Source organism: Spea bombifrons, chromosome 10 (assembly GCF_027358695.1).
Source record: "Spea bombifrons isolate aSpeBom1 chromosome 10, aSpeBom1.2.pri, whole genome shotgun sequence".
Classification (NCBI taxonomy): Eukaryota; Metazoa; Chordata; class Amphibia; order Anura; family Pelobatidae; genus Spea; species Spea bombifrons.
The window spans coordinates 14,754,384-14,781,779 of record NC_071096.1 but is presented as its reverse complement, the minus strand read 5'-3'; the positions used below and the strand labels follow the sequence as shown (position 1 = coordinate 14,781,779).

At 41.3% G+C, this 27,396-nt stretch overlaps 1 protein-coding gene across 2 annotated transcripts; it reads right to left on the bottom strand.

The window, feature by feature from the left end:
• Positions 1-1,258: 1,258 nt before the first annotated feature.
• IRF7 (interferon regulatory factor 7) lies at positions 1,259-26,646 on the bottom strand. 2 transcript variants are annotated; one of them, XM_053448716.1, is made up of 12 exons: positions 26,547-26,646; positions 23,978-24,052; positions 23,284-23,446; positions 22,501-22,747; positions 21,728-21,825; positions 21,489-21,537; positions 18,527-18,664; positions 13,590-13,805; positions 11,124-11,339; positions 9,319-9,702; positions 5,587-5,696; positions 1,259-1,596 (listed from the first exon to the last, which is right to left on the bottom strand). In XM_053448716.1, the coding sequence occupies exons 2-12, from the start codon at positions 23,992-23,994 to the stop codon at positions 1,429-1,431; spliced, it is 1,806 nt and encodes a 601-aa protein (XP_053304691.1). In that variant the 5' UTR covers positions 23,995-24,052; positions 26,547-26,646; the 3' UTR covers positions 1,259-1,428. The 2 variants fall into 2 exon arrangements, with proteins under 2 accessions (XP_053304691.1, XP_053304693.1); XM_053448718.1 differs by having other exon boundaries at positions 18,527-18,661.
• Between the last annotated feature and the right edge of the window lie 750 nt (positions 26,647-27,396).

Below are 27,396 nucleotides of genomic sequence, written 5' to 3'. Positions count from 1 at the left end.
CCAAACCTAGGTGACAGAAGTGCTTCATATCCATGCCCACTACCCACTCAATCCCCCTCCCATTCATACATCTAGATGCTATCTGAGGCTAGCCCCAACCAATGCACAATAATCCACACCCTTTGTACGTAGCCCCAACCCAAGGTCACTGTCCAGCAGAGGTCACAATTTCAGTTATACATAGATTAAATAGCAATGAAAAACAAGATAATAAAAATACTATATTTTTTTTTTTAGTTTTTGTTCAACTCTTAGAGACCCGCCACGGATTGAAAAAAATTACCTTCTTAAAGCCATGTTGTCATTCACCAACAGAAAGTATCATTTTTAAATATAAAAATTCTACTTTTATAGAAAGACAAAGACATAGAAGAAAGCCCTGCACTCAAACTCCCATCACTCTTGGGCGGCAGCAGCGGCTATAGTATTCATCAGCCCAAAATACATAAAATAAACACCAGACAAATCGTTACCTGCGCACTATCCCAAATCCATTTGTTTATTTAGACAAATGGAGGTTTTTAGTTTCACTCCAATGGCCATTTAAAGTGGAAGCTCGCCTGCCACGTCACGGCAAACCTCTTAGGCGAGTCCTACACTGAACAATTCACCTCGCTGCTGTGAGCTAAAGGTAAAAATCTCTAATGAGACAGAGATGGGTATTCTCTGAACCCCTACACATTTATTAGCCCTTAACAGGGACCACATGGGGTGGGCGGCAGCAATTGTAGCCTGGCCGTGAAATACAAAACTGAAATACAAGCACATAGAAGAAAGCCCTGCGCTCAGACTCCCATCACTCTTGGGCGGCAGCAACGGCTATAATATTCATCAGCCCAAAATACATAAATAGCATTGGAGTGAAACTAAAAACCTCCGTTTGTCTAAAAAAGCATAGGGATTTGGGATAGTGCACAGGTTACTATTTGTTTGGTGTTTATTTTATAGAAAGAACTGGAAAATGTTAACTTTAACTGATATTTTGAGCTCTTTCAGATAAACAATTTAAATAAAAACCTTTACATTATAAGTAGAACCAAATACGGTACGGTGCATATACCACGAAAACAAGAGATTATCCAGTTGGTATAGCTGTGCTCTGAACATATCAGAGCAAAGTGGCGGATGGTTATTACAATAGCTGGGAAGGGGTTACTGTTGGATGACCCCATTTAATAATGAAAGTATTCTGTCTGAATAAAATACACACGTCTGTAAAAGCAGACATACCGAAAGCATCGTGATCTCTTCATTTATATACCACCAATGAAAAATACGGAAAGAGATCTTTACCTATCTCTAGCTCATACATGACAGGACAATGAGCCCCCCCCTATACAAGATATAGTCATGCTATGTATATTATAACCATGGCCCATCTCTGTTATTTTCTAGAACGGATATTTACATCGGAGGAAGGAAAGCAGTCTATATCAAGCAGGAGAAATCAATGTCCATTGTGGAGAAGACGTCTTGGTCTGTCCCATTCAAGGAGCCCTCTGTGGAGATCTGCAGGCTTATAAGCTCTTGGTTAAGCGAGGATGCACCCTGTTTTTTTACCATCTCATGAGTGTATACACAGAATTGCGGCACAAGCTGAAAAAAGATCCAAATAAAAATGCAGTCAGATATTTTTATAAAATTTCAAGATGTCATGTATCCTGGTAGGACAATTGGGTATGTTTTATTGATGTACAGTATCGAATATTAATATTATGTTCATACAATATCTGTGCCTGTATGATAGATTTATAGCTAATCTTTACTCCATAACAGGGATGCAAATAAAATACACAAAATAAAACTTTTACTGCACCCTGGAGAAAGTCAGCCCTGACTGTAGTGTTAAACCACTAAATGGATTATCAGCAATTCCCCTGTCCCTGCAACATACACACAATGTACCTGGGCTCAAGTTTATTTCGGGATATACCTTCCAGCCACTGAATCCACTGCCCTAGCTGATTTTCTTGCACTTGCAGACTTATTAACTTTATAATGGAAGTAAGACAAAGAACCCAAATACCTCCCTTCTAGTACCTTACCTCTGCCTACTCCATTATAATCGTTTTTGATTAACTTATTCAGTATATATATATCTATCTATATATATACATACACACACACACACACACACACATATATAAAACATATTATAGCTTATATTATTAGCTTATAGTTATACAGCATCAAGAATTTATGCAGCGCTTTTTACAATATGAAGCGTATTACGAAACTAGAATGCATTCAACTTATTTACAAGTGGTTACAGTATACCTTTTAAACATATTGAATGTTTTAAAAACATATTGAATATTGTTATTCAATATTACTTATTTAATTTATATGAATGCTTGATTGAACACAAAATTCACATCAGTCAAAAAATAAATAAATAAAAAATTAACTACCCAAAATTACAACATACCTCTCCAACGGCAGTCACAGATACTGACAATAATAGTGAAGATCTTTTAAAGATTCAAAGGTTAAACAACATGACATGCTTGCCATGCATAAGGGGTGGACCAAATAAAATTCATTCTTTCTCAGGAATTGGAAAGTGAAACTTAGTGGTAGTTAGAGGTAAATATTAGAGCAAGAACACTAGATGTATACATTTGAACGCTAACTCCCTCAAGGATAGGACTACAAAATAATCAGCAATGGTCGTGGACAGCATATTGATCCTCAAGAAATTTGTAAGCTGTGTGATATTCAACAGTTGATCTATACTTATACAACAAACTCGGATTTATCAAGTAGTTCAACTTAATTTTACTTTTTAAAAACAGCTACTGACATGATCATGAAGACATGAAACCCAATGGATTCAAAAATCTGGAGCTTTCATTTGTTAATGAAAAGGGGCTAATGTACCACTTATCAAGGGTAAATAAATCGTGAAATATCCATGATCTAGAGGATACCTACAACCGTAAGTATCTTTTATATCACAGCTGTTCGAGATGGTTTGTTGAGACGAAAATTAAACAACTACAGCTACTGTTAGTAAACGTTAAAGTGGTGTCTAATCTTGATATGGTGGTCAGTCGTGTTTCTGCAGAAAGATGTTAATCCCCACTATTATCTATTATTAGCCGTGAGCTCCGACTGTCGGAGTTTGTCAGGGTCTTCTACCTCTGCTTGGGACGACAGTGGCCGTTCCTTCTCTGTTAATATAAAGTAAGGGGAATTTATAGGGCTAGGCAACCTCTGGAACACTGCCGGCTGTGGATTGACTCCTATGTTGATTTGGTTTGGTGGGGGTTCTCTGATAAAGATGTGGTTTTTGTAGATGTAAATAATGTTCTGCTTCTACAGAGACCCGGAAACAATGCTTATTTATCAAAATTATAATTCCAAAATTGCAGTTGTCTTAAAGAGGGTCTATCAATCACTTTGCTATATCCTATATTTTACTGATATATACACTACTTAAACATCTTAGCTTTTTTTTTTTTTTTTTTGATCTACAGGATTATTCCTCTCCATTAAATTAAGCTGCAAATAGTTTTTTTTTTGCCAACCTTTGCAACAGAGTCTGCCACTGACATCAGAGTTATTGAGGTGAACTTAATCTCAAAAACAATTCTACTGATAATATTATAATTACCCTGCTCTGTTTGTGGGGTAACTTCTCCATTCTGAAGCACCTGGGCTATTGCCAGAAGCCTTGTGAAATGTTTTATCTGTAATTCTGCATACAGATATTACAATATCTACAGTAACAACTTAAGGCTGCGTTCATTTATTGTCTGTATCCTTTCTTTCCTTTTCTCCTATTACATGTATTCGATACATTGTTTAAATGTGTTGTGGATATGACTGGATAATGCACATTAAGCCTGCTGTCTGCTAAATGGCTTTTAGATTGCTTTATTGGTTCCCTTGCTTGGAAGGTATTTTCCCACTGATATTTGTTATGGATTGTCAAGGTGGCATTAAGGAAGCTAAGAAGAACTTATGAAATAAGCATATTTAGGAGCTCTCTGAGTTTCACCAGGTGAGTGAGTCTCTGGGTCACTGTTCTGTCTCTGGGTTGCAAGAGTGGTGTTTAGGCACACCCACTCCACGTCCTACTTCACTCCCATAAAGTTTTAATCTGGCAGTAGCCCCACCCCTTGCACAGATAACTCCACCTGTTTATGCAGCTAGCCACGCCCAGCTAAGCCAACCCCCATCCTGAAGAGCCAGAATGCAGCATAACTCCTATGCCATGGATTGTCAGTCGCATGGAGAGAAAAAGAAAAAAAAAACACTAAAGCAGAAATATATTGAATACATGGAGATACAATATATGGAGAAAAGTATTGGGACACCTGACTGCTACACCAACAGGGACATTTTATGACATTGCATTCTAAATACATAGACATTAATATGTAGTTGGTCCCCATTTCAAGCTATAACATCTTCCACTCTTCTGGGAAGGATTTCCACAAGATTTTTGGAGTGCTTCTGTGCACATTTTTGCCCATTTATCCAATACAGCATTTGTGAGGTCAGACACTGATAATGAACAAGAAGGCCTGGCTCTCAATCTCTGTTCCAGTTCATCCAAAAGATGTTCAATGGGGTTGAGGTCAGGACTCTGTGCAGGCTGGTCAAGTTCTACCATAACAAACGAATCCAACCATGTCTTATGGACCTTGCTTTGTGCACTGAGGCAGTCATGCTGCAATAGAAAAGGGCCTTCCCAAAAGCTGGAAGCATTCAATGGTGTAAAAATGTCTTTGTATGCTGCAGCATTAACATTACCCTTTACTGGAACTAAGGGGCCTAGCCCAAACCCTGAAAAACAGCCCCAGACCATTATCCTTCCTCCATTTACAGTAGGAAGAATGCACTGCATTAGGCACCGGTAGTGTTCTCCTGGCATCTTCCAAACCCAGTTATGTCCACCAGACTTTCAAATGGTGAAGCTTGATTGATCATGCCAGAGAACACATTTCCACTGCTCCAAAGTCCAGTGACAGTGTACCTTACACCACTCCAGAGGATGCTTGCTATTGCCCATAGTTATCTTCAGTTTGTGTGCAGCTGCTCAGCCATGGAAACCCATTTCATGAAGTTCCTGATACAAAGTGCTTTTGTTGATGTTGCTTCCAGAGGCAGTTTTGAACTCTGTAGTGAGTGAGCTACAGAGGAGAGATAATTTTTACACACCACACTCTTCAGCACTCAACAGCCCTGCAAGTGTGCGTGGTCTACTTTGTGGCTGAGGTACTATTAAACATTTCCACTTCACAAGAATGGCACTTACAGTGGACCGGGGCAGATCTAGCAGGGCAGAAGTTTCACAAACTGCTAGCAATGTGTATGGCTGAAACATTTAAATTTAATAAGTAGGAGCAGTGTCCCAATACTTTCATCCATATTGTGTATATGCTGTGACTTAATGATGGGGAGAGTTCAAAAAACTGACAAAATGAGAATTCAGCAGTAGACCTGCGTAGCAAGAGGGCATTTGTAGACCTTGTACATTTGACTTTGTAATCCATGTATTCTGATGCCATTGTCCTTACAGCTTCTTTTTCTGTGACACCGTGAGATGGGAAATACTGACATTCATTCCTCACTTACCTTCACCAGCACCAGTTTCCTCATTATTCGATTGTCTATGTTCTGACCAAATGACATGTATATTGTATAGTCTGGGGATCTGCAATGATGAAGTGTGTATGCCCTCAGCTCTGGAAAAAACATACAATAAACATGGTGTTTAGAGACAGTGTCATATTTTATGCATGTAACGTAGTAATCTGAAACCACCAGAATGCAGCATAACTCCTAATTAATCAAATCATGTAAGTATTAACAGTCAGAAAACAATTGCTTCCACAAAACCCAATAAAAACTCCCTATAATTTCCACATCTACCCACTAATTAAACACTACGCCCCTATAAAACCCAAATTATGAAACTTAAATAAAAAAATAGCTGTTAAATGTTGATATAAGGTTATATTGTTGCCCTATTACACCTATCAGTCTCTCTCTCACCATCATTGTGAGCTGCAGACACAACCAGAAACACTTTAAATCATTTGCATGTGTTTTAGCTCTACTAGACAAACACACCGACTCCTTATTGGACTTGTGCATTCGGATTCGGATTAATTTTAACGTTAACAAAATTTGCACTGACCCTCATTGACTCTCACTCATGTTCTTACACTCACGCACTCTCATTCCCTCTCTCTCACATTTTCTATTCCTCCAAGTGGCAGCATACAGATAGGATGTAGCAAGCAAGATAACTTGGGTGGGTTAGAACACTTCACCCCTGGCAAAAAAAAAAAAAAAAAAAAAAATTTACGCCCAATCGCAGCATCCTCAGAGACCAAGATGGTGAGTATGTAATGCTTCTAGAACAGATGGAGAGATGACCACGTGGTGACTCTACATATCTGATCAGGAGAAGCAGATGCCTTTTCAGCCCATGGGTTTCATGGAATGGGCGGTAACTGAAAAAAGATGAAGACCTTCTAAAAAATAGGAAAGTTTGATTGTCTCTTAATCCATCTAGAAATTGAAGACTTAGAAGCCTTAAGTCCCTTTGCAAGTCCTTCTAAAAAGTGAAACTTCCCTTCCAATGGGGAAACAGGGTTTGGACAGAAGGTGGGAAGGGTTGAGATACAATCCAACCTTGGGCCGGAAATCTGGTTAAGTCATCAGAACAACGTCCTGATAAAAAAAAAAAAAAGGAAATATGGGGGTTTGCATGACAAAGCCTGAAGTTCTTCACCCTGCTTTGCCAAAGTGATGGCTACTTAAAAGGATACCTTTGGGTAAGCTGTTGAAGAGAACAATTCTCAGGGGTTCCAAAAGGACCAACACACAATATCTCTAACCCCAGGTTAAATTCCCAAGGAGGAAGTGGATTAAGAAAAATTGGATCTTAGAAATAGCCTTGACAAAATGTAAACCAAATTACAAAAAGAAATGAGGAAAAAAAAAATAAAAATATTATATATATATATATATATATATGGAAAACCCCTGGAATTTGAGTATGACCTATTCAGCAGCCATGGTGCCAGCTGCTGGAGTTTGATATTTCTGAGAGAAGACTCTACATTGTCCCAAGACTTTAGGATCCACTTTGTAATGGTCTCACATGTGCTTTTGCCCAAGGGACTCCTTGAGTAGTAGCGACCATCAAACCTAGAACCCTCATGACTTTCATGGTGACATCTGGAACAATGAATGAGGCTTTTAACTTCTATGCCAATGGTACACCTTTGTCCCTTGGGAGAAAAATGTGATTCTCTTGGAGAATACCAATATACCTAAAATTTGGAGCCTTCTCAACTGTTACGTTTGCATAGGTGTGGAAACCAGGATGCAGGATACAAATGGATCAGTCTCTTAATGGTCAGATAATCCAGGTCAGGAGCAGAGAAGTTAACGTGGTCAGGAATCAAGCCGAGGTCGGTACCAGGTAGCAGGCAGAGAATGGTCAAACAATTCGGGTCAGGAGCTGAGAGGTTAACGCGGTCAGGAATCAAGCCAAGGTCGGCAACAGGCAGAGAATGGTCAAACAATCCGGGTCAGGAGTTGAGAGGTTAACGTGGTCAGGAATCAAGCCAAGGTCGGTAACAGGCAGCAGGCAGAGAATGGTCAAACAATCCGAGTCAGGAGTAGAGAGGTTAACGTGGTCAGGGATCAAGCCAAGGTCGGTAACAGGCAGCAGGCAGAGAATGGTCAAACAATCCGGGTCAGGAGCAGAGAGGTTAACGCGGTCAGGAATCAAGCCAAGGTCGGTAACAGGAATCAACATGAATAAACAGATATGCACCAGGTAAGTGATTCTTGTGAACCGTCGCGTACGAGGACACTGTGTGGCTGGATCGTCCCGGGAGGGGTAAGTACCGAGTACCCGCCACTCGGGGGTACTCGGGAGATGCACTCCGCACCGGAGCGCGACGCCACGAGCACCCGGGCGACGTGTCCCGGACGGGGCTGTGACGCCGCCAGTACTCGGGCGACGCACTCCGCACGGGAGCGCGACGCGGTGAGTCCCCCCGGACCGTACTCCGGCCGGGATCATGACATCAACGGTGTTAATGTCGATTTCTCAAGATTTACTATCCAATCATGGAATTACTTTTGACACATGGAGACTGAAAACTGTCGTCAAAAAAGTTTCACGAACTAATTGTTTTGATATGGAACAATTTAACTGCCTAGGCAACAAATCAAAGCTGCCAAAACCACAATGACTTTGTGAAGACTCTTGGAGCCAAATGGAAGGGAAAAATTGACCACTGATGCAAGGGACTCCTTTCTGAACGGTTCTTTTTTTACTACCTGGTTTACTGAATATCCAGAATATTTTTAGTTCAATAACCAAATGGCCCATCTTCAACCTGTTGGCTATTGTACATTTCTGGAGACGTGTCTCACTTTCTAGGAACTAGTTCTACAACACTTTTTTTTTTATTTTAACACTTCAGACACAAAAGAGCAGACTCTCTGGTAAATAGGCAAACTTTTTCCGAGACAAGAAATACCAGTTTTGGAGGTTGCTGAAAATGGATTTGGTAAATCTCTGTACTAAGCCAATGCGCCCATCTGTCTTCTGTAGAAAGGGACTATTTATTTTAAAAATCTATTTTCTTTTATCTATAATATCCTTTAAGCCAGAAGAATCTTCTATAGGGATGGTAGAATGTTTTCCCAAGCGAGACACTGTTGTATCAATAGTAGGGGAGGAGGATTCTAAAACATTGGTTTCATCTAACAGAACGATGGATATAAAATGCTTAGAAATAAGAGTTTTCTTATCTGGAAATGTCCCTTTGATCTGCATAGCCAGACTTCTGCTTAGAGTAGATGTCAGAAAAATCTTCAAACTTACGTTTTACCGGGAACCCGCTGAATAGAGAGGGCTGAACTGACTGGAGAATATCTGTAAAAGTCCACTGCAGATTTGATTTGAACCATGACAAACTCAGAAATTTCTGTTTTCTTAGAGGCATCTGAAGCCAGTTTAATACAATCAGTATTTTTTCTTGTACCCATCAGGCATCAGATAAAGGATCAGGAGGAGGACAATTACAAGCAGACATCTTGCAAATATCTAACCAAACATACCAATACACTAGACCTAATGTATAATAAAATCCTGGTTTGAAAATAAGGACCTCTGAGTCAACCAACCCAGGAGAGAGAACACACACACTTCTGCCCAGAACAGAAAAATAATAGGGATTTGCGAGCATTTTTGTTATTTATTTATTTTAAGCGGTGAGGATTCAATTTGAATCTAACAGCCATTAACCAGTATCTAACACTTCATGGTGAACTTACCTCTCCAGTACTTCCCAAAGTCAAAGATCTCGGTCTGGATTTCCCTGGGCACCATTTTTTCATCTGCAGAGTTTTCAAGATCTTCAGAAAGAGACCAATAAACTTTTGACTTGCCAAATCTTGTGGCATAAAGCTTGTAGTCTGTGTTGCTAACCTCAAGGAGAAACCCCCCTTTAACATTATTAAGGATGGTGGTGGTAAAATTAATCTGAGTCTGATCCACTAAGTCATCAGTGGAAGGAAAACAGATAAGATCTGCAGGTCCACACCGAGGATCAGGTTGTCCGGTGTTAATGAGAAACCTCTTGGTTACATTTTTCTTTAGAACTTCTTTTCCTTTGTAGAATATTGTTACTTCCCAATTGGTTAAAGGAGGAAACCTCACTAGAAGAACAGGGAGCAAAGAGAGTATTTTTTTTACAATCATGAATAAATGATATAAGCAAACTACTAGACCATATGTTAAGGTCTTGCATTTGTATGTTAGATTGTTATATTTTTTGTCCTAATACAAATACCTAAAGGCAATCCTAATGTTTGTGCATCAATTTACAAATAAAATTTCTCATTTCAGATACATATTCTTCTTGGTGGAAACCGACTGCACAACACTATAAACCATAATGTAGCCTACACAACTGCCTAGGGAACTGCGCACAAGGACACATGGAGCAGACTACAGTTTGCAGAACATCCACCAACAACTTCCATGAAGGCCCACATGGGCTGATTAGGCATAAGCCCCCACCCTTCGATCTAGGTGAGTTGGTGTGGACTTCAGCTCAGTGCCTGTCTTAGCCCAACGTTTAGCAAGGGAAGAACACAACCCAGACTAAAGCTCAAGGATAGAGGTAGCACCTTGTGTTTGCCCTCCCAGGAACATAAGTGTAGCTAAGGCTGCTTGGATCTGCAAATTGGGCCAGAGCCTAACTTTTGAGATATAGGACTTCTCCAGTATAGTTATTTGGTAAAGGAGAGGATAGTCCAGGTCCAGGTGGCCTGACTGGTCCATACCTATCACCTGTCTCACACAATGGGGACACATTGTATATGTATGTGTGTGGAGGGGGGGCAGAATATAAGTTACAAGGAGTAAAAGGCAAGTAAGGTAAAAAAAAGGTGACAAAAAAGAATGAGGAAAAGATGTCAGCAAGTGAGGGGCAAAAGAAATTGCCAAAATAGAAAGGAAATAATAGAAGAGATTGGGGAAACAAGTACCACAAGAGGCAGAAGGCAGATAAAAATATCCAGAGAAGGGGCTCTTCCTGTGTAATTGTTTCAGGGCCCAAAGCTTCTTAATCCAGCCTTGATGTTTTACTACCATCAGTGGTCTTAAACAAAGCTTCTCAACCTGCACTGTATGGTTACCATAACTATGCAACCAAATCACAGTTATTATATGAAAGATTTACGTATTCTATTACTGTCACAATAAAGCTTGATGTGGCATTAAACTGAAAACAGCAGGGGGCCGAGTTTTGGACACATATGAAGAGATTCTGCAAATCTTACATTTTATAATTTTATATTACTGGGTTTCTTCAATACAATTTTTTGGACACTCAGAATTTTCATAAAAATTCTGAACTTGCGGTCACTATGCTCAGAGGGTACTTCTGAATGACACTGAGTAAATTTTATGTTTGCCTAATTTCACAGGTAACGGCATTTAATAGGAAACAATTGAACTAGGATTTTGCTTGGATATTGGGGGTCCACAGGAAAAATAATCTACTACTAGAGGCACATTGCTGAGCGAGACAAATTGAGAGGAAGGGTGGTCCGTGTTACTAAAATTCACTCACTTTGCTGATGGGACAGCTGTTGTGTTCTTGTCTCAGAAGAGGAATCTCCAAACCCATTAGTTAGAGGAGGGACCGAATGTGCTACATGTTGGCTTTCATCATGTTTCACTGGTATCTGGTAAGTGGGCCCTTGAGATCCTCCGCAGACATCTTCCACAACTGGGACATGCTGTGTTAACACATTCTGACATGCGCTATATATTTGATGCTGCATATCTATACAAAGATGGAATTATTTGTGTAGAGTTATAATGCTGAGGTTCAACATTGATTCATGCACAAGGCAAGATATAAAAAAACAACATCTGTTTCTTTAAAAAGTACTTCTATGCTTTGGGGTGCAAAGGTTGTAGACATAAATTCTCAACTTGAAAGCTAAATACAATGCAACAAAAATCCCCATTATTTCCATTGTTAAGCCAAATTAAATAATAAAAGTAACAAAAACGATACATGTTTCATAAAAACCCACACCATATTTTTTGTAAACTTATCAAGCATATGTATTTGTAAATGCATGTAGATTTCACACAAAGCCTTTGTGTGAGTGCACGACACATTGCAGGGTAGGAACATATAAAATGGTTAATTTACATTCCGTATTTGCTCGATTATAAGACGACCCTGATTATAAGACGACCCCCCAAAATCTGAATATTAACTTAGGAAAAAAAGAAAAAGCCTGAATATAAGACGACCCCAAAGGAAAAAAGTTTTACCAGTAAATGTTAATTCATGTTAACCAATTTTTTAATAAAAGCTATGATTGAGAAAAATATTTTTTTTGTTTTTATTTCTTGTATTTTCCAACCTGTCCCCCAGTTACGCACATCTGCCCCCAGGCTTGCCACTCCAATATGGCACTGTGGCCCATGATATGCCTTTTAACCCTCTATATGCTACTCTGCCTCCAGAAATGCCTTATACCCCTATATCCCATTCTGGCATTCAGGGGGTTAAAATGCATATTATGGGGCAGAGTGGCATATAGGGAGGTATAAGGCATTTCAGGAGGCAGAGTGGCATTAAGGGAGTTAAAAGGCATTGTATAGAGCACTCTGCCTCCAGAAATGCCTTATACCCCTAAGTGCCACTCTGGCATTTAGGGGGTTAAAAGGCATATTATGGGGCAGAGTGCCATATAGGGAGGTATAAGGCATTTCAGGAGGCAGAGTGCTCTATTAAATGCCCCCTTAACGCCACTCCAGAAATGCCCTATGCCCCCATTTAACACACACACACACACACCCTATACCCCCATTTAACTAACACACACACACACACTCTCTCTCTCTCACCGCTTTCTTACCGGTGCTTCCAGCCGGGGCAGCGGGTTGACGTCGCCTTCCGCTGCAGCCGGAAGGAGTTGGAGTTGGCAGCGGGGGTTTGTATGCGTCCGTCGCGTATACTTTCCCCGGCTGTCAGAGATCAGAGTTCTGATCTCTTACAGTCGGGGAAGGTCTACACGACGGACGCAGACAACCCCCGCTGCTAGCCACACCTCCTTCCGGCTGCAGCGGACGTTGTCTACGCGGATCGCGTAGACGTCAACCCGCTGCCCCGGCAACACAGCAGGAAGCACCGGTAAGTGTGTGTATGATGGTGGGGGGGGGGGTCGGGTGAGACAGGAGGATCCAGGTCCCGTGCAGCGGTGCGGGGGATCTGGATCTTAGTCTCCTAATCAGACCTCTATTTGAGGTCTGATTAGAAGACGACCCCGATTGGAAGACGAGGGGTATTTTTCAGAGCATTTGCTCTGAAAAAAACCTCGTCTTATAATCGAGCAAATACGGTAATTAAAACTAAAAAAGCACAACCTAGGGAGAAAATACACATTTCTGCATCTCTTGTCATCATTCTGGCAGAGGGTCAAGGCAGTTGTAGGCCCACAGTTAGTTGTGTGCCCTTTTTAATAAAAAAAATGGATTTATGTCAATACATACATGTGTGTTAGTGTTATTATGCCAATTTATAAGGGGGAGATGGGGCTTTTGATGAGGGACACCTGCTACATTACAATCCCTGCATGTAACTTTATATGCATGCAGCCAAGCTGATTTAATAATTACTCAGTTGCTAAAATTAAGCAACAGTTAGTAACGTTAAAAAAAAAAACACCTCCTCTGAGCATTATTTCCAAATTAAAAAAACCAAACAAAGATGTGGGATACAAGGTTAACCTCCTAGGTTCACTTGGCTAACCGTGTACCCCATAAATTAGCACCGAAAAGGGTTGCCACCTGCTGAATTTCAGAAGGTATTCCCATTTGTTACAAAGCACATTAATAGTGTGTATTTTTTTTTTTTTTTTTTTATATACCAGTCTATCAGAAGGAATTTTCATTTGGTAGAAAATAAATTTAGGGTTATTTGTGGGGAAAATGCTGACAAAGGCAGTTTATTGTAAAATGTTAGACACACATCACAAAAATAAACAGCATTGGCCTACTAGGCGGATTTACTCACTTTGCTGATGGGATGGTTGGTGTGTGTTTGTCTCAGACAAGGACGCTTCATACCCATTAATAAGATGGGGGACTGAAGCTGCTATAGGTTGGCTTTCCACATGTTCTCTCAGCATCTGGTAGGGGGACCCAGAAGGTACTCTGTAGACTTCTTGCACAAACGGGGCATTCTGTGTTAATCCGTTCTGACAAATGTTATTTACTTGATGCTGCATGCCTGTAGAGAGAATGCATCATTTTTCATAAGAAATAGAGTTCAAATGTGAATTGAAAATAAAATATGTTCATAATATTTGAAGGGTTCTATCATATCTCACCACTGTGTTCATAACAGGAATTTTATGCTTTACTGCTATGTTTTTTTGGTAAGACAATTTACTATTTTGTGTGGACCGTCGATGAAATATCTGAATCCATGGTCTCCAGAACTGGATTTACTATTCTAAAAAAAATTAGATATCCTCACCAGCTCTAAAGCTGAATTCGGGTAGTATCCTCTTTTTTTTTTTTATTTCCCCACTCGTAATAAACAACTCTGAGTTCCTTTGCTTCTGATTCAGTTGTAAGTAAAGCGCCGATTTGTATATATTCTGGATTTTTGTGTCTCAAATGCATGTTTTTAAACTTGGCCTTGTAAACGTTTAGGTTCCAAACCCTAATCTAGTCCTCTAGTTTGCTTAGATCATTTTTTTTTTACTTTACTGCCCCTCAAGGGATGTCAAACTTGTAACAAGTATTTGTGTCATCTGAAAAACACTAGACTACTATACAGTGTACTAAAATGTAGTTTGTACACCATCATCCAAAGGTTTGGGGTCACTTTTTTCCTCATGAAAAAGCCTTTGGAACATGGGAGTGATGGTTGCCGATATAGAGCCTCTGTACACCTATAAAAGGACACATGAACTCCCCTGGGTGGCCTAGGGCATCATCCAAGGTAAATATACGACTAACTTAACCCCCCTCTTTTCACCTGTTTTCTTACAGAAACAAGACATTTGTCATATAAGAACCATTCAGTCCATTACCGTTGTTTGTTTACCTGCTTTAAAGACCCCAACCTCATTCAATCCTCATCCTGGATTCAGTATAGACTAGGGCTGCAACTAACGATTATTTTCATAATCGATTAGTTGGCCGATTATTTTTTCGATTAATCGGATAAAAAAATTGAATGTACATTTTTCATTTATTTAAAATAATTTAATAAACAAATGATGTTAAATACAAAAGCAGAATAAAAAAAACTGATAAAATGCATTTCTTGTCTTTATTTCCCAACCAGCCCCCCAATTTAACCACATTTGAGCCCAGGCTTGCCACGCTGCCTCCCAGACATGCCACGCTGCCTCCCAGACATGCCACGCAGCCTCCCAGACATGCCACGCAACCTCCCACATATTCCACTCCACGCTGCCTCCCACATATTCCACTCCACGCTGCCTCCCACATATACCACGCTGCCTCCCACATATGCCACTCCACGCTGCCTCCCACATATTCCACTCCATGCTGCCTCCCACATATTCCACTCCACGCTGCCTCCCACGTATACCACTCCACGCTGCCTCCCACGTATACCACTCCATGCTGCCTCCCACGTATACCACTCCACGCTGCCTCCCACATATGCCACGCCGCCTCCCGCATATTCCACTCCACGCCGCCTCCCACATATGCCACTCCACGCCGCCTCCCACATATGCCACTCCACGCTGCCTCCCACATATGCCACTCCACGCTGCCTCCCACATATACCACTCCACTCTACCCCCACATATGCCACTGTGCCTGATATGCCTTATACCCCCTGATACACCACTCCATCCTCCCCAGATATGCCACGCTGCCTCCCAGACATGCCACGCTGGCCTCCCCACATATGCCTTATATACCGTATATGCCTTATACCCCCAGATATGCCACGCTGGCCTCCCCACATATGCCTTATATACCGTATATGCCTTATACCCCCAGATATGTCACTCCATCCTCCCCAGATATGCCTTATACCCCCCAGATATCTCATGGTCCCCTCAGAGTCACAGACCTGTTCACAGCACACTGACACCATACTTTTATAAATAAGTACTGGGTTAATCTTCACTGCCCCCAGGATTTAGATTCCCCTTAGTCTGCCCCACTTTACCTCTAACTGTGCCTTAAGTTAACTTTATTAAATTAACCCTCAGTCCTCATCATTAAATTAACCCTAAACACCCCATTAACTCTAAATACCCCATCAAACACAACTACCCTAAATTAACCCTAAACACCCCATTAACCACAGCATCCCCTAAATTAACCCTAAAGACCTCCATCAACCACAACAGCCCCTAAATTAACCCTAAACACCCCATTAACCACAACTGCCTCAAATTAACCCCAAACACCCCATTAACCACAGCTGCTCCTATATTAACCCTAAACACCCCATTAACCATAACTGCCCCTAAATTAACCCTAAACACCCCATTAACCATAGCTGCCCCTAAATTAACCCTAAACACCCCATTAACTATAACTGCCCCTAAATTAACCCCCACCTCCTCTAACTTTCAGCAGCCCAAATATTAATTTTATACTTACAGTTAGATGAGTGTCACAGCCATGTGGTTCTGGCCTTCTGGGAGAAGGAAGGGGCGGGGCCAGTTGTCACAGTGATTACAGGGAGGGACTGGTAAGGAGGAGCTGCTGCTGTGAGTCAGACTAAACGGATTATATAATGAGGGGTATTTTTCAGAGCGTTTGCTCTGAAAAAACCCTCATTTTATAATCAATAAAAATTCATTCAACTTATCGATAATGAAATTCGTTGGCAACGATTTTCATTATCGATTATATCGATTAGTTGTTGCAGCCCTAGTATAGACGTATACATATCCCCTTAATGCTCATATTCCCTTGTATTAACATCTACAGCTGCTGGGAGATCACTAATCCGCTATCCCCTCACTAATGTAAAGGTTCCTTACATTACAGCCAAAACTCTTACAGTTTTTCTCCTTTAAAATAACTTCCCTCCTATGTTAAATACTTATATGTTTGAGGCTAGGTTTCCACTTGGTTTTTTTTGCTAAAAACGCCCATAAAAACGCCAATAGCGCCACCTGGCGTTTTTTTAGTGAAAAAACGCTGCAGCCAGATGTTAGCTGTTCTTCAATAGGAAATCGCAAAATGCCGTTTCCACTTGGCGTTTTTTCAGTCCTCTTTGGCGTTTTTCTGCTTTTTTGGGCTCTGTGGCAGTTTTTCAAAATCGCAGCATGTTGACACTCTGGCGTTTTTTGCAAGGAAATCTTGGCGTTTTTCTCCAATAGAAGTCTATGGGAGAGAAAAAACGCCATGAAAAAGCCATGTGGGTTTATTGCCTTGGCGTTTTTTATGGCGTTTTTTCCACAGTTACAATGCAGAGGATGGACCCAGTATCTGTGTGTCCTACGAGAAGTAGGCTGAAAACAAACAGTTTCACACAAAACAAAGTCCTGGACTGGTTCATATTGAATTTTACACCATTTGGAACAAACATGCCATTACAAACAAACATACCCAACGCATCAACTGGATCCTGCGTGCCAAAAGCAACAGCAAACAATTTGCACCATCATTTGGGGCCAATCTTCCCAGAGGAGCAGACATTCGGAATAAAGCATGCCTTACAAACCACAGAAAAGAGACAAAAGGGTCTACCAAGTAAATGACATCAGGAGAGGGCAGATACTTGCCATTTATCCTAATCCCTTTTAGCTGGGTGAAACTTCTAACTTGTAAAGGCTGGAAAAACTGCCTAAGGTCAAAAAAAGCAATTTCCACAGAAAGGCTAAAACGCCAGAAAAAACTCCAGAAAAAACGCCAAAACGCAGGTAAATGCAGTGGCAGTTTTCTTGGCGTTTTTCATCAAGAAAAAAACGCAGGACAAAAACCCAAGTGGAAACCTAGCCTAAATGTTTCTATCCCATCCCCGCTTTTTTTCCTTCCAGGCTATACACACAGATCATTTAGTCTTTTGTGATACATTTTTTATCATACAAACCAATTTTTATTTTACTTGCCATTCTCTGATCTCCTCCCAGAATGTCAATATCCTTCTGGAGATGGGATCTTCAGAACTGTACACAATATTTGAGAAGAGGTCTTACCAGAGATCATTAATCTTTTTATCCAGGCTTTATCTCTGATGCTATTTTATGTTTTTTGTTTTTCTTTTTTGTGTGTAATAGATCCCCTCTTGGTTTAGAAAACCAGAGGAAATGAACAAAAAGCAGAAGGACATGCAATAACCAAAGAAAGTTGTCCACCAAGGTAGGAACAAAGCAAATGCCATTTTGTGTTCTATCGTGAACCCACAATACGTTATTAATTTCCTAATATTGTCCCAGCACTGTGCGACTTTGATAAAAAAAAAAAAAAAAAAAAAGCAAGTGTGCTAAAACACACAATTACTGTCCTCTAAAATCTCATTACCCATATTTACCGTTATGTGAGATTGTAGTGCTAGAACTGCGAGCTACCATTACCACTGAAACAAATTACAAATAACTAAAGATTGGCATCTTCCATCTTTGCAGCACCCTCGAATTGGGTTAAGTTTACTGATTCTTCTTGTGAGTAGCCATTATGTGTGAATATTTGTACAGTATTCTATGAACCTTACAAGTAAAGGTTGTGAGTTGTGTCAGCATATAATAAAATCTTACCTGGACACCTCAACCATTGCTCCCCCTTAAAGAAAATCCCATAAGACAATGTGCAAACATATGCTTCAAATGTTTTAAACCCACCACCCGTTTCTCCTGCTCACTATGATGTGAAAGATACAAAACTGTATCACAAACTATCCAAGGGAGAGCCAGAGTGCTAAACAATCACTAGGATATATAAAAATATATATATACACACCACCACACTTTCTACAACAACAAGGAGTCTACTCAGAATTACCTTGGTTGTTCCAGGTTTGCCATTGGACTTCATTGAGACAATTGGGTTGATCTTCAGTGTAGGTTGCCCCTCCATGGTCTAACACCTTGTTGGTAGCTGTAAAACTGCCATTTCCCATAGGGTTGTCATCTGCTACTGCTGTACAACAGAAATATAGTCAACTTAAACATTCCATGGTAATTAAACAGTATTTTACATGGTAACTTCTGTACTTTAAAAGAATAACGCATGCTGCACAATCTTATTGTATGATCACGTTGGTGTTGCCTTTCTTCCTCCCTGTATTGTAAGCTCGCTCGAGCAGGGTCCTCCTCATCTGTTTCTGTATGTCATCTTGTTATGTTATATACTAATTGTTATGTCCCGTCAACCCTTTGTACAGCGCTGCAGAGTCTAATGATGATATATAAAACAATAAAAAGAATAATCTGAGGCAGGGCCGGACTGGGACTGAAAAGCAGCCCTGGAAAAATTTGGAGACCAGCCCCATATAGTTTATCTCACGGTGAAGCTCTTATACCCACACGCACCCCGTATACACACCCGAGTCACACTATGTGCCATTCTTTTTATCTCATTATTTGTATTAAAATGCCAGAAAGCAAAAGTGTTAAAAGGCCCTAATAAATGAAATACATTACACAGAATGGGATAAAAACATTTACTACTGCGAACATTTTTAGATGAAAGAGTTCCATTTTATTCAGTGGAACAAAACACTGATCACATTATTCTTCACGATATTCTGGTAAGAAACTTTTATTTCTTTATTAATTCATGTAGACTATTTTTTTCCATATTTAATAAAAGCTATGATTGAGACATGTTTGGTTTTTATTTCCTTTCATTTGACAACCTACCCCCGAGTTATGCACCTCTGCCCCCAGACTTGCCACTCTGCCCCCTGATATGCCTTCTAACCCCCTATATGCCACTCTGCCTCCAGAAATGCCTTATACCCCCTATATGCCACTCTGTCCCATGATATGCCTTCTAACCCCCTATATGCCACTCTGCCATATAGGGGGTTAAAAGGCATATCATGGGACAGAGTGGCATATAGGGGGGTATAAGGCATTTCTGGAGGCAGAGTGGCATAAAGGGGGTTAAAAGGCATCTCATGGGGCACTCTGCCTACAGAAAAGCCTTATGCCCTCTATATGCCACTCTGCCTCCCCAATATGCTTTATACCCTCCTATATGCCCCTCTGCCCCATGACATCCCTTTTAACTCCCTTTATGCCACTCTGCCTCCAGATATGCCGTTGACCCCCTATATGTCACTCTGCATCCAGAAATGCCTTATACCCCTATATGCAACTCTGGCATATAGGGGGTTAAAAGGCATATCATGGGACAGAGTGGCATATAGGGGGGTATAAGGCATTTCTGGAGGCAGAGTGGCATAAAGGGGGTGAAAAGGCATATCATGGGGCACTCTGCCTCCAGAAAAGCCTTATACCCCCCTATGTGCCACTCTGCCTCCCTGATATGCCTCAACCCTCCTATATGCCCCTCTGTCCCATGATATGCCTTCTAACCCCCTATATGCCACTCTGCCATATAGGAGGTTAAAAGGCATATCATGGGACATTTTTGTATACTTTATATGGCAAGCCGATCCAGCTTGCCATATTAAATAAAAAATAATATATGCCACTCTGTCCCATGATATGCCTTCTAACCCCCTATATGCCACTCTGCCATATAAGGGGTTAAAAGGCATATCATGGGACAGAGTGGCATATAGGGGGTATAAGGCATTTCTGGAGGCAGAGTGGCATGAAGGGGGTTAAAGGGCATATCATGGGGCACTCTGCCTCCAGAAAAGCCTTATGCCCCCTATATGCCACTCTGCCTCCCCGATATGCTTTATACCCTCCTATATGCTCCTCTGCCCCATGATATACCTTTTTAACCCCCTTTATGCCACTCTGCCTCCAGATATGCCTTTTGACCCCCTATATGTCACTCTGCATCCAGAAATGCCTTATACCCCTATCCCTATATGCAACTCTGGCATATAGGGGGTTAAAAGGCATATCATGGGACAGAGTGGCATATAGGGGGGTATAAGGCATTTCTGGAGGCAGAGTGGCATATAGGGGGACACACTTACATACACACACATGCCGATTTTTTTTGTTTTTAACAAATACAAAACACAATATACAGTACAAAAAATACATTATTTTACTCACCTTCTACTTCTCTTGACTTCCTGGTAGCTGCACACCGTTCTCCTCTATGCTGACAGGATGCCACTGACCTGACATCCGGTGCTGCAGCAGTGCGAGGGGGCGGAGCTTCCACCTCACGCGGCTCCCATCACTCTGCGGCATCAGACTGCTGGGAATGTAATCTGAACGGCCGGTGCGTGCTGATGCCCCCGGCCGGAGCTACTTTAACACTTTTTTTATTATTTATATGGTAAGCTGGATCGGCTCGCCATATAAAGTAAAAAAAAAAGTATTAAAGCAGAGGCGGACGGCAGCATCAGCACGCACCGGCCGTTCAGATTACATTCCCAGCAATCTGATGGCCGCATAGTGATGGGAGCAGCGTGAGGGGTGAAAGGTCAGTGCGAGGGGGCGGAGCTTTCACCCCTCACACTGCTCCCATCACTAGACGGCCATCGCACACGGCTGCTGGGTGCTGATGCCGGCCGGCCGCATCAGCACCCAGCGGCCGCTTTGATTAGATTTCGGGCAGCCTGGGGGGCAGCTCAGCGGCTGTCTTCATGGCCGCCCAGCCCACGGACCTTCCGGCCCACAGGGAAATTTCCCGGTATCCCGGTGGGCCAGTCCGGCCCTGATCTGAGGGACTGTGTTAAACCTAATGCTACCATATTGCTTAAACAGATTTAGGAAGATGGTTTAAACATGAAATAATCTGTGTTTAAGAAAATTGAATATAAAGGAAACAAACAAGGTCCACACAAATATTATAAGATCCAAATCACCTATGTCAGAATGAGCAAGATTGAATCTCTCCAGAAGTGCATCTATATCCTGGGGAAGAAAAAAAAAAGGTTATATATACACACACCCACGTATCTGAATATAACCCGTTGACTATATTCAGGGACAAAAAACGTGGGATCTAGGTATTCACTACGAGGGTACATGTGGCATTGCACCAGGTCCCATAAAACAGAACTAAGACAGAATGAAACCCTTCCTGAATATGTTAAAGACGTACCAGCTCCTGTTCGCTATTCACCGAAAAAGGGAGCACAGATTCGCTATAGGGGCTGATCCGCAGGCTGTATTCATCATCATTGTGTATCATATTTTGCTCTGTTCAAAAGGTAATCACAGATAGCGTGTGTTTCAAAGTGCAGAAGATGGAAAAGAATATGAAACTTTAAATATAAGAAACCCTATGTAACAGAGAGCTATAAAAAGTATCATTGTGCCATTTTGAAATATGCAATGCTCTATGGGAGTTCTGTTAGCTCAGCTAATCCAAAAGAAATATAACTTGCTGCTCCTACGAGTAAGAGCGCTCACTACATTCATTATTTGTGTGCAACAAAACTAAATCCAGGGAGCTCACTGGAGGTCAAATTTGCCAGGTACGAGCAAGGAACATGCGCAATAAATCAAGAGAAAATTTAAATTAAGGTTAAAGCTGCAGCCACAATATCCAAAATGGTAGAACCATATGCAAAAAGGGGCTATTGAGAATCGGCAGAGTGGGGCTAACATGTAAAGCCCTCCACATTAAGAAGTGGTGCTCTAGACAACTGCTCAATCTGGGTTACTGGAAATAGAGCCCCTGGGCCAGATTGGTCAAATGACCCTTGTGAATATACCCCTGTGGCAAACAGCGAGTCAAATATGTTGGAGCAGTGCAAATGTGGTTTCGGTCACTTTGTAATTAGGTTGGATTTGTTACCCAGGTTGAAACCTGTTTAGACCTACAACTCTATTGAAGACGAGGCAAAAAGCGCACAGTGATGTAATCCATACCTGGCAGTGGAGCAGTCTGAGCATTGGAGTAAGGAACAGGAAGTGCAGGTTGAACAGGAACAGCTTGGACATAGTTGACCTGGTATATTTTGTGAGGATTTTGTTGATCGTCTGATTTGTCCATGTATTCAGAAAACATTTTAATATTGCCAGACATAACAGAATTAATGGCACAGCGGAAGTTCCTTTTCCAAGCAGGTGGATCTTCGTAATGTTTGTTGTATTTTCCACTCTCCTTTGCCCAGGCCTAAATTATGGTGAAACAAAAGAAATGGTGAAAATGCGTAATATAAGTATCAGCCACTGTATGCAGAAACACAATCAAATATATATATTTTTTTTTATTTAAAGGGACATACCCCTTTTCTTATTGATCGGTAAAAGTACCCGGAAACTTTCCAAGATTGGGAGATCTGTCTTCTTGGGGCGTGGCTTCTTGAGGGGGTAGGGCTAGGTGTCCACAGAGGCAGGGCTAGCCATGAGTGGGGCGGGGCTAGACCTACACAATGATAGGTCTTCCCCAGATTGCCTTTAGTGGGCAGGGAGTACAAAACAAAGAAGAAGACTGAGCGAAACCTGGGGAGTTCCCAGGTAGGTCAGTAAAGCATCCTAACTTTGTTTCACCATCCTGTGCCTCTGGAATTATAGGTTCACCTCCCAGTTCTGTTCAGCTATGCCATCTCCTTGTGATTTCTTGGATTACTTTTATGTAACAATTGACCTCTGTAAAAATTTAAAGCATTTGTAATATTGCTCAACATGATAGCCCTATTGTCCACCTACCATAAAAATCCCATAATCCTTTTCGTTTTTGCTCTTCATATTCAGGTGCTTCCATGGTACGCAGAATAGAGTATGATCATCATTAAGCCAGTGCACACCTTCAAAGTTGTTGCTGTTAATCTGTCGCAGGAGCCACGGGCCAAAAAGCTCCCTATTGTGAACCCTGAGGTGAGACACAGCATGAAAAAAAAAAAAAAAAAAAAAAAAAAAAAAAGTCATTTTGCGCGTACACACCAGGCTGGACAATTGTCCCCCAGGCCACCCTAAATCTAAACTAAACGGCCGCTGCACAGCACAAGGGGCTAATGAAGCTGCAGCTCCAGGCCTGCAGCAACCGCGATCATAGGGGTCGAAACTGCGATCGAGAGTGCCACTATAGATCACTTCCACAGGGGCCCTGCTGCTTACCTGTAGGTTATGTGTGTGAGCAACGTCTCTTGTTCTGCACAGGGGAAGCAGGAACCCATCAGAGTCACGTAAATTTACATCACATGACCCTGCTCCGTTCCTGCTTCCCCTGGGCGGAAAGAGAAGTTCTTCACACATCTGCCCAGTAAAAATAATGCCATTATGAACTATAACTTGATTGGCATTTTTTTCCCCAGAAAAAGTAGCAACTCCACATTTTCCTGTGTTCTGTACATTAGAAAATGTTTATTACACTTATGGGGGAAAAAAGCACCCATTGCCTTACCTATCTCTCACAGGCATTGTGATTTAACGTTTTTGAGGCTTTCAGAATTGTATAGTAGAAGACACAAAATAGGACCTGGAAATAAAGAAAGACATGATTACTAAAATGTAGAACAAGTTAACTTGACCCTGTTAAAATAACTGGACATTAACCAACAGAGCATACAGCTGCTACTAAAGTATGTTATAGTGGATCTGTATTTCTAAAATCTAATATTTTAGTTAATGTAATTTGTGTGTTGAATAGGAATTGCATGATGTGTATCAGAAGCCTACTTTACATATTCACATTGGACGCTGGGATATGATGTCATTTTCTGGCACTGTATCTCTTAAGGATGTTGGGTTTCTGGGTACAGAGCTAGTGGAGCTTAGGCACAGTCCTTCATAGTGTACATGGGTCATTTGGGAGAGAGAGAGAGAGAGAGAGAGAGAGAGATATATCTCCCTTTTAACCAGCACACTGACCAGCAGCAGAGAGGTTGCCCTGTCACCCTTAGGCCCGCTTCCCTGGCTAGCATATGCCCATACCTGGGATCTCCTCAAGTGCTGCTTCTCCGGGTCAACACCCGAATCCTCTGTGTTGTGGGAGTGGATGTCCTGACACGCCCACTCCTTTCCCATTTCTCCTTTAAATGGGGGTGTTTCCCACGATGTCGGCAGGATCGCCCACTGATGACAGTGGGCAATCCTAGCCGTGTCCCACAAGGGTAGGCTCCAGGTAGCCAGAGCCCAAAATTTCCCAGGTATAAATATGACCTATGTGTATATCAGTGGCAGAAGTGACTTTCATGGTTTGTATGCTTATACCTTCCATGAGTTTTTTTCCCCCCACTTGGCGTTCAACCGGTGTCTGCAGCCTTAGAAAAGGCTGGTAGGATTCTGCCGAGAATGAAGGCGATTTGCAGAAGAGGAAGTAATTAGTCAGTAGTTTTTACCAGTGACTGCCACTAAACTCAGCTCTGCAGACGTAAAGTATTAATTACGCAATCATTGTGGGAGCGTCGTCTTCAGCGTGTAAAAAGTAATCTTAGGGACTCACAGCAAGCTGCGTTGAGGAACCCTCTCTATACGTAATATATATATATATATTATATATATATATATATATATATATATATATATCCTGCTTTGGATCTAAAATGGCAATATGTTGGAATAAGTCATTTGATGGGTAAAATCATTACTCGCTAATGTTATACTACAGAGAAAATAGACGGCAAGTGCAAAGTACGAAAGAGGTGCACAAAACAAGCTAGTGATACTATAACTTTCTCATAACGGATAATAAATATTGAAAGTCATTAGTAGCAGATAAGGGGGCCACTTAAACCCGACACTCTAAGTTTCACTGGTCGGCCTCCAGCGTTGTGACGGAGTCCTAATCACCCGCTGTCACCTTGGCTAGTTCTGCATACGTGTTTAGAGAAAATCTATGCAGATGTACACGTCTCTTTACATATAATGGGAAAGATGCATTTTTTAGGTTGAGTTGTACATTGTTCTTTGGTAGCGTCCCCATAATACACTTAATAAATAATGATTCCATGTGTAGATGCAACAATAACATAGTTTTCTGCTGCATGCGTGCTATGCCAATAGCTTATATATAAAATTATTATTGGCACTGACATTTACCCAATTTAGCCTCATTGTACCAATGCCCTATCATAAGTATCAGAAATACGCCATACAGTTCTCTTTTAATTTAAAAATTATTATTTGGATTCATCTTTTGCTGCATTCCTAAATGCACCCAGAGAATTACAGAACGGAGAAAACAAAGGAGAGAAGGAATATTCAACATGTGCAGGTCTATAGACTTCCTCAAATGCAGCAACAGCAACATTAACCCTGTGTTTTACGCGTAGAATGAAAAAAAAAATTAAAAAATCTAGGTTTTTTTCCCCAAGCAATTCTACATTTTATTGCAATACGTTACAGGTACTGCTAGATAATATAAGTATCAAAGTAACGAAGCACCCCCCCCAAAAAAAAAAAGTTGATCACCTTAACCACTCCTTGGTCTCCTCTTAGATTCAGGAGCCATAGCCCGTTGTCATGAATATTGAAAATTCCCCCTTTGTATCAGCCTTTACCACTTCTGCTGGTGTGCAGTTCCATTTATCCATCACCCTCTCAGTAAATAAAAACTTCCTTACATTAGATCTATGCATTTGTCAATTTAGTCATAAGCATCTCAAATCAATCCATATTTAGTAATAAAGCACTGAATTAAGTTTACATTCTGTCAAATACCTTCCAATATGTAATAGTCCAGCTACCTTGTAAACAAACCCGAGCATGCACAGCCAGCCTAAAAATCAGACAGACTTAACCCCAAATCGTAGAGCACGCAATGCCCACTCCAACGGAAGCAGGAATTGACACTTTCATCATCAATAATTCTGACCATTCACACTTTAATTCCCAGTGAAGCAAGTGCAGACCTATGGCGGCTCCCCATACAGTAACGGTGTAATAACGGAAATAAATAAATAATGCCCCCAACAGGAAACACTTCTGTAAAGCATTGCTGCAAGAAGATTAGCTCGAGCGAGCAGCGTTACCTCGATGTTGAAAGGTCCCCCTACTTTGAGCCGTAAAGTTTTGTTTTCATGGACTGTGAGTGGTAGTCAGACCATATATACCTCTTTCAGCTCAGCCCAGATATGCATCAGCTCTCAATGAACGACCAATTAGAATCCAGACAGTGTCCAAAGGGGCGTGCCCTCTAAACTGCAGAGTGTAGCAGAATGACAATGACGGCTGATACTAAGGGAGGCAATTCCTAGAAGTCACGTGACAGCATGTGTCCCTTACAAACGATAACCCTAGAGTACATTATATGTTTTAGCCACTAGGGGGCGGTAGGTCGAGAGTTCAGGCTCCCGAAATTCCAAAGCAATGGAAAACGAGTGCTGTACGTCAGGAAATAGACACACTGCCGTGGTAGTCCCAGCAATTTGTGTACTTCTGCCCCTGTGATCGGCGTGGTGACCAATCACAGGGGTGACATTACAAAAAAAAATGTTTGGAACGTTAGCTCTGCTCCTCTCTTACTCACAGTTCTTTAGTGAGGCAGAGAAACATTAAAATACATTATAATTATTATTTTTACAATAATTAAAAAAACATTACATTTTGTTTGGGATGTCAGAAAACCAGAAATATAATGTTTCACATGTCTCTGAGTAAGAGTGCTCAAGTGTTTCATCTCTGTAAAGATGAAGAAAATATATACTCACGGTGGAGCCTAGTATAACTGATGCCTGGGTGTTTTGGCGTCCCCAGGTGGGTGTGGCTATATTGCTAAATCCTCCCCTTAACGAACATAACCCACCTATTTGACCCTTACTTCCCACAGTGCTGGCTTTGCCCCCAAACAGTTCAGCAGTGCCATCTTTGCCCCCAAACAGC